Genomic DNA, 21519 nt, shown 5'->3' with positions numbered 1-21519 from the left:
GCCTTAAGGAGGGTTCATGGGTACTTGACATAAATGTAGAGAGACAAGGAGAACCGCTTCTGAAATGCCAGAATTACTCTCAAAGGTACATGGAATTGACTACACTTGATGAAACAGAAGACAGCTCTAGTTGTGAGAATATACATCTGCAAATGTTTCCCCTATACAAGGAAAATCATAAAGACTCTGAGGCCTTTCAACTATTGTAGCCAATGCCTCTGGATATTAGAACAAAATTCTTTGTTTTGTGAGTCCTCTTTCAATTCTTCTAGAGAGAACTAAGAAATGTCAGTTATGTTAGTGGTGGATGTGGAAAGTAAGTAGGGGCAGTGCTTTGCTAAATCCACACCGCAAAGACAGCTTACTGTGTCTTCACGTCACTGACACTCCTGCGACAACGTCACGATCGGTTTGCCTATGGGGGCAGGAGGAGCAAAGAGTAAGTATCTCCTTCTTCCAGAGCAATACTTAAAAACCCTGGTTTTAAGGCATGGAATAATGGTTGCAATTCCCTATCCAACACAGGGAGAAGACCACCTATCTCTTAGGGTTCTGACGAATGTGAATTTCTGTCCTTAATGTATTTTTTTAAGTTTATTTTATTTTGAGAGGGAGGAGGGGCAGTGAGAGAAGGAGAAAGAACCTCAGTCTCTGTCCGGCGCATAGCCCGAGGCAGGGTTGGATCCAGTGAAACATGAGCTCATGATGAGCCGAAATCAAGAGTTGGTCCTTTGACTGAGCTACACAGGCGCCCCTGTCCCTGATGTATTTTGACAGCTTTACCTTCTCCAGGTAGCACATCTCTCCCATAAATGCATAAGTTATAACCACATTTATTTTCCAGAACATCAGGCAGAATCTGGTAAACAAAATATCCCACAGCGCTGGCCCTCTCAGGACTATTTGTATAGTTCCGCGGATAGATAACGTAAGCATCGTAGATCTTTCCATCTGAAAATGAGAACAAGAAAAGCAACTTTATTACTTGGTTCTCCAAATTTGACTCTCGCTAGACATTCTTCACTCGATTTTATGGTTGGTGGTGATTGTATCCCACCCCCCAAAATATTCTGGAATCCAGAGATGGTGAGGACAATCTACTGCTACAGAAAGTCATCAGAAAATCAATCTTAATCCTAAAGTTCACCTCTTCACTGTCTCACACTGAATGAGAGAGAATAGGCAAGAGTCCGTCCAGTTTAGCTCATCACATCATATTGTCAAGTGTGAGTAATAATTTATTGAGAAATATTTATAGTCATGGATAGCGAGTTCTTCTGCTGTTTGGGGCAGATCTCAATTTTATCTTTTGTTTTCTCCGTGCTTACCCAAGAAACGGAAATGCTCAAGTAGAATTTTTTAAAGGATCTGCATTTCCCACAAATCGAATAATTAGCCCGAATTGAGAGGACCATAGGGAAAATGTAAAATATATCTTCATCCAAAGGAAAGAATGTGTTCTTGTTTAGCGGGGCACAATTGTATTCTTTCATGTGTCTACTTATGTGCATAGATAGGACTCTTTGTGGAATGGGCTTTCTGGCAAAATACACCCGCATTCTGATGGCCCCTTCTAAACTGTTCACTTCTGGAAAACGGGAAAAAATTTTTTAATGTTTTAAATTCCATGAAGTTTCACCAATACACATTTTCCAAACTGTTTAAACCACTCTGGGCTTGGGGCAGATTCTGTTATTTAGTAGGAACAGCAATCCTGTTGGGAAGGAAATCTGAGGTGTTGAGATGAATCTCAGAACCATGAGAAGCAACAAAAAAGGACAGAAAATGGCTATTAAGTGAACTGAAAAAAAAAAAAAAAGGTCTACTTTGAATACATTTATCAGCAAAATCTGGATTTAGTCGACAGCTGTTAAGAGATCAACAGACAAGTAACCATCAGCCATTATGGATCCTTTTCTTTTGAAGGAAAATTTGAAACTTGCCACTTACCATTCCTACTTTTGTAAGGTCTAGCTATGTCTCTCCAGAGCAGAATAAACTCAATCCAGAACACTTTTAGCATTATCACCATGATATTGATTAGCATTAACAAGATGCTAAATCCTGTCAGTATGTAGTAGGTACTTTGATGGTCAACTATTCAAAAGATAAAGGGAAGACAAAAATGATCACTATTGTTTCTAGAACAAGGTAAAATAAACAAATATATATGGATGCTGACCTCCATTGGGCATATGAGAGATTCATACAAAAGATGCTTCCCTGGAATTTTCATGGCTGCTTTAAGAATCAGTAAGTGGGGGCGCCTGGGTGGCGCAGTCGGTTAGGCGTCCGACTTCAGCCAGGTCACGATCTCGCGGTCCGTGAGTTCGAGCCCCGCGTCAGGCTCTGGGCTGATGGCTCGGAGCCTGGAGCCTGTTTCCGATTCTGTGTCTCCCTCTCTCTCTGCCCCTCCCCCGTTCATGCTCTGTCTCTGTCCCAAAAATAAATAAAAAACGTTGAAAAAAAAAAAAAAGAATCAGTAAGTGAACATTTATGGAGCACCTACTCTGTGCAAGGCTAGGCATCGTAGGGGATTCTCAGAGCAAAAAAGGTGTCAAGGCCAGTGGAAACTTAACTAAGATAGTAGGTAAAAGTGCGATTTTAGCTGGCAGAGGTTAAGAGTGCTGGCTCCGTGCTGGACTGGGCAAGGAAGCCTTCCTGCAGGAGGAGGTCCCTGAAGAATACGTATGTTTTAGAGAACTTTAAAAAGAAAAAAGAAAAATGTATTCCTGGCTACAGTGGATGCTATGAGCCCGAGGGCAGAGATGTGGTGTGTGTGTGTTCTGAGGAACTAGAGTGATCCATTTTGGGGAGTTAGAGGCAGACACAGTAAGAAGTATGTGTCAGGGCGAGGTTCTGACCAGACTTGAGATTCCTGTCAAGGTATTTTGTCTTTACTGTAAAGGTCACGGGAGCCCCTGATGAGTCTTGAGTGGAGTGTTAACAACAAAAGTGGTTTATAAGCAAGATTCATCCGAACGTAGGGGAAGGTTTGTTTCTGTGGGAGAGGCTGTAGGAACTTAGAGTAAAATTGATGGGAAGCTTCTGTAATACTTGGCAGTTAGAGGTAAGGAGGGCTCAGACTCCTGTAAGAATGAGAAAGGAATGGATGTACCTGGTATTGGGGCATGAAAGAGAATGAAATCAACAGGTCTTGGGGTCTTACTGCATCTGGGGCTGGGGAAAGCAGGGAAGAAACAAGAACCTTGTAAGTCACTAAAGCATCACTGATGGAGAAGTCAAACTACTGGGGTTTTAGGTTCTACACACCCCTTACTTTTCTCATGGTGGACATCATTTAGCCACCATTGAACTGGGTCCTGTACTCACTTCTGCACAAGGTGCATATGCAAGATGGTTCCCATTTTCAATACTTATTAATAGTATTCTTGGACATTTTAGGTTTACTTCTCTCTTTGGAATTAACTATCTTCTTACAAATAGTGCCCCTGAAAGATGAACGTGAGAAGGACCTCACATAAGATTTGATTCTTACAGTGTTCTCCCTGCATTTTCACGTGACGTCTCAAAGCATGGGTTCCTAGGCTTGCCATAGAAAATTTGTGACTTATCCATAGTCACAAATTCCTCCCTTGGCTCATCGGCCTGCTGAGCATCCAGCACCATGAAATGAAGAACGGCCAAGGTGAAGTGATTCAAAACCAGGGAGCAGAGGGTGTTGCTGAAAATTGGCAGAGAGTTTACTGACTGCACTGTCATTAGTGTAATAATAGACACTCCCTAAGTAAAGCATTTCGACAGGATTGTCCACACCCTGCCCCAGTTCACTCTCTCTAAAGGTCCTACCTAGGCACACTCTGGGGGTGTGGAGGTTTTGGTGAAGTAAGTGTGCATGTGACCGGCTGCTTTCAACAGGAGGAAAGAAGTTAATCAAGTCAGTAAAGGAAGTTGAAGTCCCATACCTTCCTGTTAATGTAATGATTAAACACCAACTACTTTCTGAAGGTGTTTATAAACAGAAAAGCACTGTCTAAGTTGGAATCCTGGCTCTAACTAGAATATTTGGTAACTTATTCAACCTCCATTTGCTTCTGTTTCCTTCGCTGCAAAATTGGATGATAGTAACAGTCTCTTCTTCATGGAATATTGATCGAATAAATGAGAAATTTAATGGGAAATAAGTAGACAGGTTCAAAGGAAACAATGAATAAATGTGTACTACTATTCTTATGAGTATCGAATATTTATTTAATCACATTGAATAATATGGGAACATAAGCTTTTAGAGTTTTGGTTTTCTAAGCCTCAAGGCAGTGTTGTAATTTCTTTTATTCTGTGATTAGAAATAAAGGCATTCATTGTGACGAGCTACTGTAGCAACTGTTTTTGTTTAATTTACACAGTTGTCAAAACAGAGTGTATCTATGTTTTTTGTGGTTTTTTTTAAGATTTTATTTTTAAGTAATTTCTATACCCAGCATGGAGTTCACACTCATGACCCCAAGATCAAGCGTCACACGCTCCACCGACTAAGCCAGCCAGCCCCCGCCCCCCCCCCCGAGTGTAACCATGTGAATTTGAAGAAAAACAAGAGAAACAGAAAATACAAATAAACTAGAAGGAAAAAAGTCACCAAGTACATGTAACGTGAAAACAATTCCAATACACAGGTAATGAGAGAACATTCATAAAGTGACAATATAAGCTTCACATGGGGATAATGATGCAATGGCAGTGTCAGGGCAGAGACTGCAGTTTCCCCTTTCCTTGGGGAACCCATGTGCCCACTACCATCACATTACCCTAACATGACGTCTTGACATTGTCCATATGTCCTGGGGTGACTCAGTTATAACTGAGAAAGCTGGAGACCCACGGAACTCAATAGCACTCAAAATCATCCAGGGAAGTCATGATTCTGTTTGTTTGGTAACAAACTTACAAATTGGTGGTTGAAATCTACATTAAAACAAAAATCCGAAGCACCACCTCAGGCAGAGACTTAGCACGAACATATCAAATTGGTGGCCTCCGTTTTCATCGCTCCCAATTTTTTTCCATCAGGTTGTGCTTCTGTGTTTATCCAAATTAATCGGGGCTATATCCCACTTAGGGGTATAAACTGAGGGTTCAACTCTCCCTTTTGCTGTTTGACAAACACATTAAATAACTTCCATGTCGCTGTACATGGAATTACAAGTGTAAAAATACCATATTTTTCTCCCCGCCCATTTACACCAGATTAAATGCATCATCTAACGAATAGGATGTCTTTGCCTGGAAATGTAAACAAGTGAGGAAACTGACAGGTTCTCAGGAAGGATATGTTTGTAAAACTATTTTTGCTGACATCATTGCCTGTGGGGACACACCGACAGAGTGGAAGGAAGGAACAGACTGCCCCTGAGAGGAAGAGCGTGTCATCACTGACATTGATTAACAATGTCTGGGTCAGGTGATGATAAGAAGCACAATGACTCTTAGACGGTCTGTTTTGGACTCTTTACACAAATGTGTCCTCCTGTTACCTATACCCAAGACAGATCATTTGATCATTCTCTACATCCTGCCCCCATATGCCACTGATTTTTTGTGAAAGGGAATGTTACATTTTAAAAGATTATATGTAGTGTCTGAATGTAATCTCTTGAAGAGTAGTCAGTTTCACATTTTTGTTATGACCATATTTTATTGCAGCAAATTATAATGAAGTCATTAAAGGCACACTAGATTCAGATGAAACTATAGGAAAGTTACAAATAATCTGGCCCTTTCAAGTTACAGGGAAGGTTATTCAACCTGAGAAACATAAATGTAAACTGCTGTTTTGTGGTATAATTGAGCCTTATCGCTAGAGCAGTAGAAATGCACAAAAACAGTTTTCCTTGATAACTTTGGTGTGCATTCGCTTATTCGTTGGACCGATTTTTATTGGACACATGCTAGGTACCAGGCACTGCCCTACAGACTGAGCACACAAAGATGGGTGAGACGCCATTCCTGACCTCACAGAGGTTACAGTTATGTTCAGCAGACTCTCAGACAAACTTTTATAAGTGTGATGAGTGTGGAGACAGAAATAGGGTCCTACAGAAATACCTGGAAGGAACATATACTCCAAACTGGTGGTCACGGAAGGCTCCCCGTAAAATGCAGCACCTGAATTGCATGTTGAATAACAGATACAATAAAGAAATGAGCCAAGCTATCAGACTTCCATTGAGTCTCACCTATATTTAGACTGGTAGTTACTAGAGGTGGAGGGGGAAGAAGTATGAGAAATGTGTTTTGGTTTCTTTCTTTTCTTCTTCTTCTTCTTCTTCTTCTTCTTCTTCTTCTTCTTCTTTTAGTTTAAATAAATTAAATTTTGGGGGTGCCCGGGTGGCTCAGTTGGTTAAGCATCTGAGTCTTGATTTCAGCTCAGGTCAGGTCATGACCTCGCAATTTATGAGATTGAGCCCCACGTTGGGCTCCTTGCTGACAGTTTGGAGTCTGCTTGGGATTCTCTCCCCCTCTCCCCCTCTCTCTCTCTGCTCCTCCCCTGCTCATGCACCTGTGCCCACACACACTCTCTCTCTCAAAAATAAACTTCAAAAAATAAAAACATAAATAAATTGAATTTTTTAAAAGACAGAAGAAGAAAGACATGTAGCCAAGCAGTGTATGTGGTGAGATAAATGATAGTCTATCTGTATAATTGAATACTAAGAAGCCATTAAAAATTGTATTGTAGACGAACATTTAATATCATGGGAAGACTTCTACTATACATTAAGTAATTATAAAACAAGCAATAAAACCCTCTATGTAACTACAATAAAAACATGTTTATAATCAAAATATGTCTGAATAGAATTTATATGGCAGTACAAAGGCCTAAGAATAGCCAAGACGATCTTGATGAAAACAAAATTGGAAGACTCACTCTATCCAAAATCAGGGTTGATTATAAAGCTACGCTAAGTGATACAGTATAGTATTAGCACACAAATAATTTCTTTTAAAGGGACAGAACGCAGAGGTCCCACACTTTTTCTGGAAAGGACCAAAGAGTAAACACTTTAGGTTTTGCAAGTATAAATAAATAAATAAATAAGCTATAAATAAGTTTAAATAAATTTAATATTTTATAAAATTTAACAATGATGGCACGTGATGTCTTATTAAAAAGTAACATCTAAGATCTTCTTACTGGAGTGGGCAGTAATTAAGTGCTTTACCTTTTTATCCACTTTGCCAGCTTCACTAACAATTTCTTTGTGACAAAAAAAATTATAGAAGAGAACATGTTTATAACATGTCATAAAAGTCATGCAACAAACAACATGTTCAGTTTACTCTTAGTGTGTTGTCTTTCGTATACAGTGAGACAGAGAGAGCTGATGAAATCGGGAGGATGGCCGAGGAAGCAGTTGGGTGTTAAAGAGGAACCAACAGGAGAAGGTAAGGGGTGGGGGAGGAGGAGGGGGAGGAGGGAAGGGGAGGGAGGGAGGAGGGAGAGAACAGAGAGGAGTAGGAAGGAGAGGAAAGGGAGGAGGGAGAAAAGGAAGAGGGGGAGGAAGGGAAGAGAGGGAGAGGGATAGAAGGAGAGGAAGGGGGCTGGAGGAAGGAAAGTAAGGATAGGAGGAGGAGGGAGAGGAGGAGAGGGAGGAGAAAGAGGAGGAGGAGGGAGGTTGGAGGGAGAGGAGGAGGGAGGTTAGAGGAGGGGGAAGAGGAGGGGGGCAGGAGGGAGAGGAGGAAGGGGGAAGTAAAACAGAAGAGAGGCAACTAGGGAAACCAGACTACAAATGGTCAGTGATCTTAAGAGGAAAAACACAATGTATGAGATGGGCCTCTTCGTCTTGAGAGACTCCCCATGGAACCACATGCCAACACATTGTTCTCCAAGAAAGTGATTTCAGCTGACAGTTGATGCAGCTAACTTGGGTGGCCAAAATCTTAGAAACACTCCTTACTTGGACTTCTCCGCTTTAGTCTTATGGTGTGCCGTGTCCAACCGTGCAAATTCAGAGCCAGGCAGTCATACTCCACAGATAAATCTTCTTCTCTCACAGGCTCTATTTTTAAAACGGTGCTCAGACAAGTCAACTCATTGCTGGAACTAAGGAGGCAACCTGTTACCTTTAATGCTTGCTTTGCAGTTGCAAATTGTGTGGGAGGAGGAGGGGATGTTTTAACTTCAGTATAAAAATACCTTTGATTTTGCTCCCGGTCCTCGTGAATTCTTGGTTCTCCAAAGTTTTGAACTTTGCTTCCATTCACCTTCCACAGGATGCCGGCCATGATCTGAGAGCCTTTCCCAAAGCAAGCGGAGCAGGGTATGCTTGCTGGTTTTCCTAGATGAGAAGTGAAGAAACTCACCAATAACATTCAGTGCTGCCAGTAGTATTGCATTTAACGTGAAAAAAATCGTTGAACGCCTGGTGTGTGCCAGGAATTGATTCCATACCCCTTCCTCATCCTTAGCCCTTCTGTGTCCTTGCCTCCACCCACTTTGCTCACAGTTTGGAGGAAGCTCCACTCACACTCCCCTCTCACCTTCCATGGAAACTAAAAAGGTGAATAATTCTGGTTTCACCAATCAGACATTATAAGGTGGGGCTTCTTTTTACTATAGATTGGAATTTCTTTTTAACTTCTTTCTTCCAAACCTTCCTCCTTTTACCAAATTCTCTTCATCTCTCTGTAAGTCACCTTGTTGGTAAAACTATATTTTGCTCGACCCAGCGACAGTCCCAGCATTTAATCATTCAAGAGTGCTCTCCATTACTACCCCTTGTACTTGAGACTTCCTCTGCCCAGAACTGAAAGCGTGAGGGCTGCCCCCTGCTTGGGACAGGCATTCAGGCATCCCTTACTGAACTCTTGGTTCTGGACTCAAGAATTCTGCATCTGAAGAGGGATGAGGGACGCAGAGTGTCTCAGAAGATGATAAGGGTAGACACAGATGATTAAAACACAAGGTATTCTACTGTTCTATAGAAAGGTTGACAAATGACATGGAAATACAGAAGAAGAAGGCATTCCAGACTTCTCTGGACTGCTATGCCGCACACAGAAATGGTTTCTTTGGACCTCATTAGATGGAGGCTCTGGTGGTGCCCATGGTAGTAAGGAGGGCGGGATGGGGAATGCTATTTGAACTCAGTGTTGAGAGATGAGAAGGAGGAACAACATGGACAAAAGCAGGAAAGAATGTGGAAATGCTGCCAATCGGTGTAACAACTGTGAGGTGGTCGGTGTGGAGGGGACTCCAAGGCAGGTGGGGTTAACAGCTTCAGATGGGCCAGAATGTAGGTGAAGACTAGTTCATGAAGGGACTTGTTTTATGGACCAAGAACTTGAGTTATATCTAATTTCTAGTGGGAAACTAGTGAAGGCAGAGATGGGCAGAGTCAGAAAGCCTTGGTTCTCATCCTTCTATCACTGATTATCCATAACCGTGGGCACATCATTGATCCTACCTGAGCCTAAGTATCCACAAGCATAAATTGGAAACAATATCTACCTCCCGGAGAGAAGTAAGAATGAAATAAGATAGTCTGAACTGCAATACAAATGTAAGTGCTGGGTATTCCTAATATTAACAAGTGCCTGGTGGATGTTTCTACATGTAACATTTCATTTAATCCCCAAGATCCATCGTGTTAACGGCATGACCCATACTTGGAGAATCCAGACCAAGCGTCACATGGAAGGATTCTCCAGGTAACATTCACAGCAGTCTTCAAGTTTTCTTACCAATTTCCACTTCTTTTATTTCATTTTGTGGAGGGGCTATAATTACTGGAAACAAAGAAAAGCCTTCCTCATCTTAAATCAAAGACAAAGAAAATATAAATATTAGGATAGCATTGGATGGTCATCAGTATAAAGCTTGTGTTTTCATATTACTATCTTATATCATAGCAATGTTTTTCAAATTTTTCTGACAATGACCCATGGCAACAAATACACACATACACAGACACACAGAGACACACAGACACACACACACACACACACACACACACAAATGAAAAAGAAAACATTCAAGTAATACTTTCTCTTATGACTTATGATACTCTTTTATATTTCCTATTCTCTTTTATATCATTAAAACAAATATTAATTAATTAATCTAACACGTTAAATTAATTACATGGGTTGCCAATTGCTAGAAAACTACAATTCTACAGAAGAAGCACAACATTACAGGAAAGAAGCTTTCAAAAGTTGCATGAAATGCTAGCATATATAAGGTACTGAGTAAATGCTTGTTGAATGAAAAAAAGTCCTATGAAAAAGATAAACATGTAAGCCCACACTTCTGCTCAGAGATTTCCACCGTTGTGGTCCCTTCTGTAAGGAAATTCTAACTTCTGTGGCACGGATGCCTCGAGTCGGGGAAGGGGAGTCTTCTGAAATACTGCTACATTCTGACCTTCCTTGATTCTCATTTATTTCAGGATCGTGTGATTAAGGTCCCCCATGATCTGGTGTTTAATAGTGAGAGACACTAATAACAATGTGGTCTGATGGTGCTTATTTTATATGATAGAGCATCAAAAACCTCCAAACCTTGTCTTCACGCTTGCTTTCCACTGAGAAAGCTTCCACACTGACCAGTGCTACTTCATCCTATATCTGTAGATCAAGTGATGCTAAAGACACCGTGACTCCTTATAGATTTGACATGCTTGACTGTGAGGGATTTCCTCTGAATAGACTTTTAAAGACTTAAACATTTGAAAACCAGCTTTTAGGATCAAATTAGCTACTTGAGGTCATTGATAATGTTGGACAAATTGCAAACCAGGATTATGTGAAATGGAATGGCATCACTTATGTCAAGGGGTTTTGAAATGGAGCCAGGAGGCCATTAAGGAGACGGGCCCATGTCCCCACTGGTGGAATCATGAACGTGTAACCTGACTAAACCACAAATATTCCAAGATGAAGCCCAAACATCTGCAAGTTGGTACAATAAAAGACTTTGCTTGTGTGATAGCCTTAGGAACCAATGATATTCAGTGAAGATCAGCCTCCTGCTGCCAACATGCATCAAAATTCTTTGTAAACAATGTATAACAGGCATTCCCTCTTTGCTTTAAAAACCCCTGACTTTATGGGACTCCTGAGTGGCTCAGTGGGGTAAGCTCAAGGTCATGATCACGTGGTCTGTGAGTTCGAGCCCCACATCAGGCTCTGTGCTGACAGCTCAGAACCTGGAGCCTGCTTCGGATTCTGCGTCTCCCTCTCTCTCTGCCCCTCCCCAGCTCGCATCCTGCCTCTGTCTCTTTCAAAATTAAATCAACATTATTTTTTTTTTAAAAACCCTGACTTTTGTTCCCTAGTGGGACACTATGTGGGTTCTACCCAAATCTGAGTACCTCAAATTTGCAATTCTTTGATCCCGGATAAACACTCTTGCTTACTCACTGCCTCCTAACAATTTTAGGTTGAGAATTAAAAACCACCCAGCAGTATCTCTATAGTCCTTTGTAGCACTTCTAAACTTCTAATCTAGTTAGTTATATTAGAGATTAAACAGATTTTTTTCTATTTACAGAGCCTCTGACAACAAACTGGGAGAAGAAGAGTTAATCTTGCTCTCCAAATACGTGTATTATCATACCAAAAATATTTATTAAGTTGGCATGCCGATCATGCTGTTTTCGAAAAGTGAAGTCATAGAGGAGAGAACCAGTCTGGCTTTAGATTAGTAACATAATCTCCCCCTAAAATTTCTTAAATCTTGATCGTGCATTTAGAAAAGCTCTTTGTGCTATTATAGAGAATGTGCAAGATAACATGAAGCTGGAGGGCATCTTAGGGACCATGAAGCATAGTAGCTCCCCGGTATCCCCGGGTTCACTTTTCAGGGTTTCAGTTACCCATGGTCCACCTCTGTCCAAAAGGTTTAAATTGAAAATTCCAGAAGTAACGCATAAATTTTAGCTTGCTCACTGTGCTGAGTATCACGAGAAAATCTCACAATGCCCCACTCTGTCCCACCCAGGAAGTGAATTGTCCCTTTTCCAGCAGATCCACATGATATCTGCCACATGCCCATTAGTCACTTAGTAGCTATCGTGGTTATGAGATTGGCTGTCATGGTATGACACTGCTCGTGTTCAAGTGTGCTTTATATTACTTAATAATACCCCCCGAAGCACAAGAGTGATGATGGTGGCAATTCAGAAAAGTCAAAGAGAAGCATTAAGCACTTCCTTTAAGTGGAAAGGTGAAAATTCTCAACTTCACAAGGAAAGACAAAAAAATCATATGCTGAGTTTGCCAAGATTTATGGTAACTTTTATTACAGTATATCGTTGTAATGGTTCTATTTTATGACCACTAGTGTTGCTAATCTCTTGCCACATCTGATTTACAAATTAAACCAGATCACAGGTATGTATGTATGTGTGAGAAAAAACATAGTATATACGAGGTTCTTCAGTACGATCCCTAGTTTCAAGCATCCACTGGGGGCTTTGGAATTACCCCTGCAGATAAGGGGGTCTTTAGTACAGGAAAATCAACAAGAAGGGCACAGTTTCTCCACATTATTTTTTTTAAATAATCAATTTTGTTAAATTCAGCAGCTTACCGTTCACTGTGAGTGATCTGGTCGCTGTCACGCTATAATTGACTCCATTTTCATTGTGGATAAATTTACATGTATAATCACCTGTGTCCTTGCTGGTTGCACCGTCAATCAGCAAAAATGTCTTGTGTGTGTGATACCTGTGTCCTTGAAGAGCTTTACAATCCTGAAATTAAAAAAAACAAAACAAAATAAAACAAAAACCTCCCTTCCATTTCCAGTAACTCTTCACTTGCAGCTATCCTGTGTAATGTTATCTATTTCCCCCAAGTTTCCTTTTACCTTAAACCACTCAATAGGTGCCGTCCAGTTGTACAAGTCAATCGTAGGGCAATATATTTTGGAATTTGTTTCTGATCCAAATGTTGTTGAATACATCAGATGATCTGGAATATTGCAATTTGGCTGTTTTTTATATATGGTGACGTTCACATAGCCAGTCTTATTGAAGGGAGGGCTACCAAAATAAGTCAAACGATTTTAAAAAGTTACTCAGCATTATGAAATAACCTCATCCCATTCTAACTTTTGCTGAATGCTACTTTTGTTCTTCAAACAGTTGAGGTACAGTGGTTCTTTCCTTATTTAAAAGTATGTATTGAAATCTAGAATTTTAAATACTTTTTGCATTGCATTTGAGAGCCAACATAGCCTCTGTGGTAGCCCTGAATATTTCCCTCACTATTTCTTTATACACTCTATCAGGTGCCATGCCAAGAACAGGATATTATAAAGATAGTTAGTGTTTATTGAGAGTTTACTATGTAGCATTCATGGTGGTAACACCATATCAATTTATTCTCATAAGATGCTTTGAAGTGTGCTATATTATCATGTGTATTTTATAGATCAGGAAACAGAGGGACAGAGAAGTAGTTGTTGGCATCACACAGCTAACTAGTGACAGAACACGAATTTGAAACGAAAACTGGTCTGACCTCAGAACCTAGGTGGCCAACCATACACACCCTGCATTCTGATGTAGTTCATCTGACATATTGTATGTACCAAACACAGGTCCAAGATCAAAACATTTAACAATATGTATGTAGGGTAAGTAATTTGCAGGCACACAATCTTATACAACCCTTTTCAGCTTACCTTTCAGGTTTAAGGGACTAGTAACTGCCTTATGGCACCCACCATAGGCCTCTTTGACACTCAACATCTAGATTACTGGGTCTTTTATCTGGTTTGTTCCAACCAAAGTGAATGATTGCTCTCAGTTCTCTTGGTCACTAGGCAAGCTAGGTCTTGTCCTAATTGGGCTACAAATTCATTCTTGCAATTCTGCCTCTACATAGTTCGTAATCACCCAAACCCCAACCCAATGGTGTTCCTAGAAGGACTCTTCTATTCAAATCGCTCTATAAATTCAACTGTTCCAGAAAGGTCTAGAAAGGGAAGGACAGTGAGGACAGCTCAGACCATCAACTATCAAAGAAAAGGGAGCAAGCCCAAAGATTATGGGTGGCTGCCTGGTACCTTCTGATAACGCAAGTATAAATTCCAGAATCGTTGACTTTGGCTGGGAGAAACTTAAGACGTTCCCCTGAGGCAAGTACATGATTTCTTTTCTGGGTAGTGATACATTTGTTGGTTTTTGAGTAATACCAATCCACAGGGTATCGAGATCGTCCTTGCCTAGGACATCTCACGATTAAAGCCTCATTTTCCAGGCCCCAGGATGATTTGCCTGCCCAAAACAAAACAGAAACCATCAATATGATCCTGAAGTGATCATCATCTAAAAACATTGTAATTCCTATATTCTATCCTTCTAGGATGAAATTTAGAAGTGGGCTATTCTTTGTGACACTTTCACTGAGAAAGAACAAGTAAATGATTAAGATCTTTTATGAAAGGTTTCAATGGGTAGCACAGACGAATGAATTAACTTGGAGCTCAACCCCCTCACCCCGGCCCCAGGGGAGAAGCAGCCACATCTACGTCTACAAAGCCTACTGCGGGACAGCAAATGCTTGCAGCACCTGCCGCGTGCAGACAGCATGTGGAAGTTCGATGTTTATAAATACGTAAAACTAAAATCATGCTGTATTCTGAAGAATTTGTCCCATTAGATTTGCAATAAAGAATGATCGAGGAGCATAAACGAGTTTTCCAGGTTCCGATTCAACTGGAGCAACCAGGAACAAGCGGTGTGAAACAAGGCAAATGTTTTGGGGATTACTTAATTTAAAATTTTGACAATTTTCACTGAAGAGCAATACTTACTAAACTTAGCTGCTGTGGAATGTACCAGAATTGTTGAAAGTGCCAAGACCCAAAGTCGCATTGTCAGTTCTTCAATCCAGAGCAAGTGTTGGTAACTAACTGTTGAGATTATTCAAGGCGAATCCGTGACATGTGATGGTAAAGGTCTCTCCTAGGAGGTAGACGGTGGCCCCTGAAATTTATAGCTGGAAAGCGGTTTCACTGTCTCAACTGAAACATAAATCATACAAAATCACAAGCAAAGTATTTATTGCCAAGATTTTTGCTATTTCAATACCCCCCCCAGGAGAGTTAATCAACCAACAGCTATTTATTAGATATAAATATGTATCACAGCAGGGTTTCAGGCATGAAACACTGCACTTATTCCTACTGAACCTTAGGGTCACATGGGCCTTACAGGGGTCACACTGTTTCATAGTATCATGAGAATGTACTGGAAGAAGCTGAATTAGGAGGAAAGAAAACTAGTTTCCATTTTTGAAACAAATAAAAACTATAAAATTCCACAGACCCTAGAAAATACAATATTATAAGTGGTAACACAAAACCACACATTTCCACCCAGGCTGGGGCCTGCCTGCACACAGGCATGACCCACTTGTAGGCACACATGCAAAGAGTCATCACAAAGCAGTTAAAATTATAGGAAAGTGACAGGGAAAACATTAATCAAGTAATTGCCCTAAGCCCTACACCAAACCCTCAAAAATGCACCCCTGCCTCAGCTTGTCCCCAAGCTTCACCAAAGTTATTTCAAGAATAGTCAAAGGTCTGTGCAAAATAATTACATACTTTTCTTTTTTCTTTCCAGCAAGGGAATCTTTTAACTAGGTGGTTTTTTTCTTAAAAAGTCAGGGAAGGGAATTGAACTAATAGAAAAACTGACCAATAGATCAACTGACACAACAGACCTTAATATAATACTTCAAGGAAGCACATTTCCTGTAAACATCAGTCTTTTCATATTATGTGTATAGAAAAGTTGTTATTGTAAACTTTAGATAAGTAATTGATGCTTACCCAAACTGAAGGACAGAAGGGAAGGGACTCCAAGTCAATGACTGAGCTAAGAACAGCTTCCACCTCTTCTGGCTCCTTCCTTGAAGAGTCCTCAGGTGCATGAACTTTCTCTTTTATTTTGAAGGGGAGGCAGCCAAAGACATCCTACCATTCCTCACTCCACCCACGATGAAATGTGATTTTTTAGCCAAAATCCATGACTTGTTCAAAAATACTGGTGCATCATGTACCAAGAATTTTTGTCTTTGTTACATAAATATTTAAACATAATGACAACATTGAGTAATCCCTTTAGAGGAAGTAATCCTATCATCTCCCCTTGGTTTGGCATCAGTTTCTCAAGCTAAGTAATGCTTGTCTTTTACTGCCCTAATAATATTTTTAACCAATTTATTTATTTTGAGAGAGAGAGAGACCACGTGCGCTTGAGCAGGGAAGGGGCAGAGAGAGAGACAGAGACAGAGACAGAGAGAGAATCCCAAGCAGACTCCATGATGTCAGCGCAAAGCCTGATCTGGGGCTCCAGATCATGAACCTTGGGATCAGGACGTGAGCAGAAATCAAGAGTCAGAGGCTTAACGGACTGAGTCATCCACGTGCTTCTGTCACCCTGGGACTACCCAGTTGATTCTAAATGATCTTGAAATCTTGGGGCCTTGAGTCTGCCTTTCCCAATATCCCTTGACACTTCATTTGCCAGACATTAGCTAAGCATGCTCATCCAGTTTGGAGAGCTTTGGTGCAGAGAGTTCCAAAAGCAAATGAGGGGAAGCAATGAGAAGTAAGCCAGACTTTATGGAGGTTTGTAAATGCTCTGCTTATGGTCCAGACTCATCCAAAAACAGATTCCAGCTTCTGGGCTCCTCACATGTAAGTCCCTGTAAAGATCTCAGTTTGGATGGAAAAGGGAAGTTTTTCTAAGGAGTTCAGGGACATAGAGATAAATTATGAGTAAGAAGGCTCCTCAAGGGGCCTGATAAAGACCATAACCTTCGACCCTTGGGCTCCATGTAAAACAAATGTTAATTGCAAAATTAGATTTCAGCTACACGCAGCTGAAATGCTCTATTATGAGTAAATTCAACTCACTTTTAAAACCGACCACATCCCAGAAGCATTCAGGGATTAACTGCAGACCGGTGTCATACCGTAACCATAGTTGAGCTCTCTCCAGAACTCGCTCTATGCCAAGATACAGTTCTAAGCGACTTAACATTTGTTAACTCCTTCACTGTCCCAACACCCAAGAAGGCAGGTGCTATTATTATTACTATTCCTGATTTACAGATAAGGACACCGAGGCACAGAAAAGTTAAGCAACTTGGCCAAGTCACATGCTGCTAAGACACAGAACCCAAGCAGGTGGGCCTTAAAGACACCTAACCACTAGGTCACACTGCCACGGGTGAGCAAGGTGAGGAGGTGTTGCTAACGAAGAGTTCTAATAGGTTTTCTTTACCCCACACTGTGGCCGGCAAAGCTCTTGCACAGGCTTGCCTACCTGCTTGGGGATACAGTCATAGTTTGGACATTGGCCACGTGCTCCGAGAGGAAGAAATGCAAAGTCCTGTCACGGCTAGGAGATTTTCCCTGAGATGTTTCGCGTAAATTCGGGGAATCGGGTCTGCTTATCTCTACCCTCCTTTTAGTTGTCCAGACTCTTATTATCAAGATCGTATGAGTTTCATACTGACACCACAGAATCAGGAGCAAGTGGGCTTGGAACAGTGCCCAGGATGTGGTTAAACTCCAGATAGCATTTTGTTACATAAAATAGCATGAACTTGAAAGTTCTTATACATGAATATGAGCTTTTATTTTGCATACTAATATATGATTCAAAAAATTTTATTAACTGTAGGCGTTTTTCATGAGACTAGACCACATTTGCATTGGTTTCCTAGTTTCAAATAAGATTTCTTAGTTCAGGGGTACTTGGGTGGCTCAGTCAGTTGAGCGTCCAACTTCAGCTCAGGTCATGATCTCACGGTTGGTGAGTTCGAGCCCCACATCGGGCTTTGCGCTGACAGCTCAGAGCCTGGAACCTGCTTTAGATTCTGCGTCTCCCTCTCTCTCTCTCTGTCCCTCCCCTGCTTGTATTCTCTCACTCTTGTTCTCTCTGTCTCTCAAAAATAAATAAACATTAAAAAATTTTTTTAAAAGATTTCTTAGTTCAAAATAAGGTTTAGGGGTTCCTGGTGGTTCAGTCAGTTAAGCATCCAACTCTTGGTTTCAGCTCAGGTCATGATCTTGCAGTTTGTGAGTTTGAGCCCCACCTTGGGGCTGCGTTGGCAGCATGGAGCCTGCCTGGGATTCTCTCTCTCCCTCTCTCTCTGCCCCTCCCACTGTCTCTTTCTCAAAATAAATAAATAAACCTAAAAAAAAAAAAAGGTTTCAATTAGAATTTTAATACAGTTGTGAAAACTTACAGAAGCATTTAGTAAAATCTAACGACTATTGTAAGATAATCAACTAATCCATTCAACAGTAAAGTCCTGGGGCACCAGGGTGGCTCAGTAGGTTAAGTGTCCACCTTCGGTTCAGGTCATGATCTCACAGCTCATGAGTTCAAGCCCCACATCGGGCTCGGTGCTGACAGCTCAGAGCCTGGAGCCTGCTTCAGATTCTGTGTCTCCTTCTGTCTCTCTCTGTCCCTCCTCTGCTCACACTCTGTCTCACTGTCTCTCAAAAATAAATAAACATTAAAATTCTTTTTAGAAATTAAAAAAAATAAAGTCCTTTCATCTAAAGTACAGTACAGCGTGCTGCTTATCAACAACGCCCTTCCAATTTTACAGATTAAAATAAAACCCATGGATGAGACTGGTTAAATCATTAGGCCAAGCTCATCCACTTGTGGCTAGGGTTAAAACCAAATTTGTTGAACCTCAAAGCCAAGGGTTTTTTTTTTTCTTTTTTTATTCAGTGTCAACTAAAAAAGAGAAAGAAGACAGCAGTAAAGCTTTCTTTCTTATAATTATGACTGGGTTATTAAACAAAAATAACCTAGTCTGATTTCCTGAAAGTTTCTTCTTTATAAATCACTAAGCCACTTTGGCTTCTGACCACCAAGACCCCATCCAACATAAAAGTATAGTATTTCATAGCAACTTAGTAAGACAAAATGTGAAAGGCAAAGACTTCTAAAAACCAGAATTTGGGGCACCCATAAGTTTCTGTCAAGTTAAGAAGAAACTTTTCTTTTTATTATTATTTTTTAGTGATTATTTGTTTTTGAGAGAGAGAGAGAGAGAGCACGACAGGGGAGGGGCAGAGAGAAAGGGAGACACAGAACTCGAAGCGGGCCCCAGGCTCCACACTGTCAGCACAGGGCCTGATGCCGGGCTCAAACTCATAAACTGTGAGATTATGACGTGAGCCGAAGTCGGATGCTCAACCGACTGAGCCACCCAGGCGCCCCAAGTTAAGGAGAAATCTTTCAATGTCTGCTTGTTTCTGTAGCGGATACCCTCTTCCTCTTAAGATTTCTCAGAACTACTCTCCATTTTTAAAAATTAATCTAACCCAATTTGGCCATAACTGCTTTCTGATTTTTTAGTTTAGCCATAATTTTCATCTGATTTGGGATTATAGTTTTGAAATCTCACGTGTCCCTATTTCTAATCTAATTCTCTGACATTTCTGCTAAAAAATGAGCAAAACCCAAAAAACCTTTATTTCCAGAGTAACAGCTAGCAACTTGCATTTGGACCGTGGCACTCAAATACTGCCTAGCTTAGGAGATACCCTGCAAGACTTCTCCATTTGTCTTGGCCGGTGTCATAATTAGATCAAGACGTATGTCTCACACTCCAGAAATGGCCATGGTCTTACTGTAAACCATGTCAAAAGCCAGGACATTTTTGTCATGTTACACGCACGTGAATCCAAGTGGGTCAGGTTCTCAGTAATTCTCACAGGAATAAGCAAAGAGGAAATCTTCCCCCCATTTTATTCGAGAGATTTAGGATGCCACGTTCCTCCCATTCTCCCAATGGCGTGTTCGTAGGGCCTACAACCAACAGAGGTAGACCCTGTGTGGCAGTGGGTGGCCTGGCCTGGGTCTTGGGAGAAGGTTCTGGGGGGCACTCCATCCACCGTGGCACCTTGGGCCGATTCTTCTTCGCCACACTTCAAACTCTAGGAGCTCTCAGTGCTCCTTCCCTGCCTCGCCCCTAAGAAAAGCACTTTCTCCCTCAGTCTTCTTCAACCTCAGTGATGGCAACTCCGTCTCTCCAGCTGCTCAAGCCAGAACTCACCCTGTGTAATTAACTCTTCTTTTCCTCACACATTTGGCCTGCAATCCACCAGGACACCCTCTGGCTCTCACTTTCAAACACATCCTACCTGCCAGCACCTCCCCCCATCTCCCTAGCCACCACCACCTCGTGCCTGGGCTTTAACGATGGCTTCTGTCAGTTCCCCCTACTCCCACTGGTGCCCCTCTTCAGACTGTTCCTAATATAGGGGTCCAGAGATTCTGTTAAAACCCAAGGCAGATCATCTAGTCCTTCCTCACCCAAAGGAAGAGCCGATGCCCTCGCAGCAGCTCTGAGGGCCCACACAACCTGGGGCCACCTATCACCTCCCCAGTTCCTCCTTTCCAACCCTGTGTCCTCCAGTTACCCACCAGGCTAACTTGCTCATCTCCTCCAAGTCAGTGCTTCTGTGGTAACTTCTCGAAAAGCCTTACCCTGACTACTCAATGTTCTCTTTTTCTTTGCTTCTGAATAGCTTTTTTTTTTAATTGAGCTTAAATTCACATTACATAAAATTAATCGGTCTAAAATGACAATTCAGTAGCAGTTAGTGTATTCGTGATGCTGTGAACCACCACCTCTGTCTAGTTCCCAAATATTTTCATCACTCCAGACAAACTCTCACTCCCATTAGTAATTACTCCTTCTCCGGCTCCTAGCAACCACCAGTTTGTTTTCTGCCTCTCTGGATTTCCCCCTTCTGAATATTCCATATAAATGGAATCATCAAGTAAACACCTTTGATGTCTGGCTTCTCTCATGTAGCATAGTGTATTCAAGGTTCATCTACGTTGAAGCACGTGTCGGTACTACGTTCCTTTTAGTGGTTGAGTGATGTTCCATTGTGTGAATATCCCACAATTTGTTTATCCAGCTATGCATTCATGGACATTTGGGTTGTTTCTGCCTTTGACTATCGTGAATGGTGCAGTTCTGGACATTGGTGTCAAAGCATTCATTTGAGTATCTGATCAATCAATTTTAAATTGCGATATTCACACCCCCCGCCCCCCCCCTCCACGTATTCCCTATTTTCTCACCCAGCTCTGGCCTTTTTACTAGGGCACCCCATCAACGTTTAATTTTCTACCTATGAATTGTGTTCCCTGTTTGTATTCTGTTTCCCACCACTAGGATGCGAGCTCCAGAAACGGAGAGATTTTTTGTGAGTTTTTCCCACCGACACAGCTCACGTGCCTGGCATAGGACCCAGCACCAAGTAGATACTTGAAAATGTTTGTCTGGAAAGGAGAGGTTTGTTTACGAATCTGAATAGGAGCAATGTCCTTTCTGCCATATTTTTACATCTCTTCCTTGAAACTCTGGCTTTTCTATTTTATCTCACAGTAAGGTGAGGCCTCAGTCACTCTTGGACTATCCCATGAGAACTCCTGGGGCAAGAAGAGAGTGAGCATCTTACAAGCCAGAAGGAACTCTGTGGGCTGAGGA

The 21519-nt window shown here is 41.4% G+C and overlaps 1 protein-coding gene across 4 annotated transcripts in view; it reads right to left on the bottom strand.

The window, feature by feature from the left end:
* The window catches only part of IL1RL1 (interleukin 1 receptor like 1), a 69802-nt gene that overhangs the window by 3358 nt on the left and 44925 nt on the right, over positions 1 to 21519 (bottom strand). For 2 of the 4 annotated variants that reach the window (XM_058684557.1, XM_058684556.1), the window contains exons 2-10: positions 14789 to 14998; positions 14039 to 14249; positions 12836 to 13010; positions 12557 to 12719; positions 9706 to 9777; positions 8159 to 8300; positions 7920 to 8065; positions 1951 to 2097; positions 784 to 951 (exon numbers count right to left, since the gene is read on the bottom strand). In XM_058684557.1, the coding sequence (XP_058540540.1) occupies positions 784 to 951; positions 1951 to 2097; positions 7920 to 8065; positions 8159 to 8300; positions 9706 to 9777; positions 12557 to 12719; positions 12836 to 13010; positions 14039 to 14249; positions 14789 to 14849 (1285 nt within the window). In that variant the 5' untranslated portion in view covers positions 14850 to 14998. Of the gene's footprint in view, positions 1 to 783; positions 952 to 1950; positions 2098 to 7919; positions 8066 to 8158; positions 8301 to 9705; positions 9778 to 12556; positions 12720 to 12835; positions 13011 to 14038; positions 14250 to 14788; positions 14999 to 15811; positions 20196 to 21519 lie in introns of those variants that run through there. The other 2 variants (XM_058684555.1, XM_058684558.1) reach the window with 2 other exon arrangements.

This window comes from Neofelis nebulosa, chromosome 9, assembly GCF_028018385.1.
Source record: "Neofelis nebulosa isolate mNeoNeb1 chromosome 9, mNeoNeb1.pri, whole genome shotgun sequence".
In the NCBI taxonomy this organism is placed as follows: domain Eukaryota; kingdom Metazoa; phylum Chordata; class Mammalia; order Carnivora; family Felidae; genus Neofelis; species Neofelis nebulosa.
The sequence above is the reverse complement of the archived record's forward strand: the minus strand, read 5'-3'. Positions and strand labels throughout refer to the sequence as shown.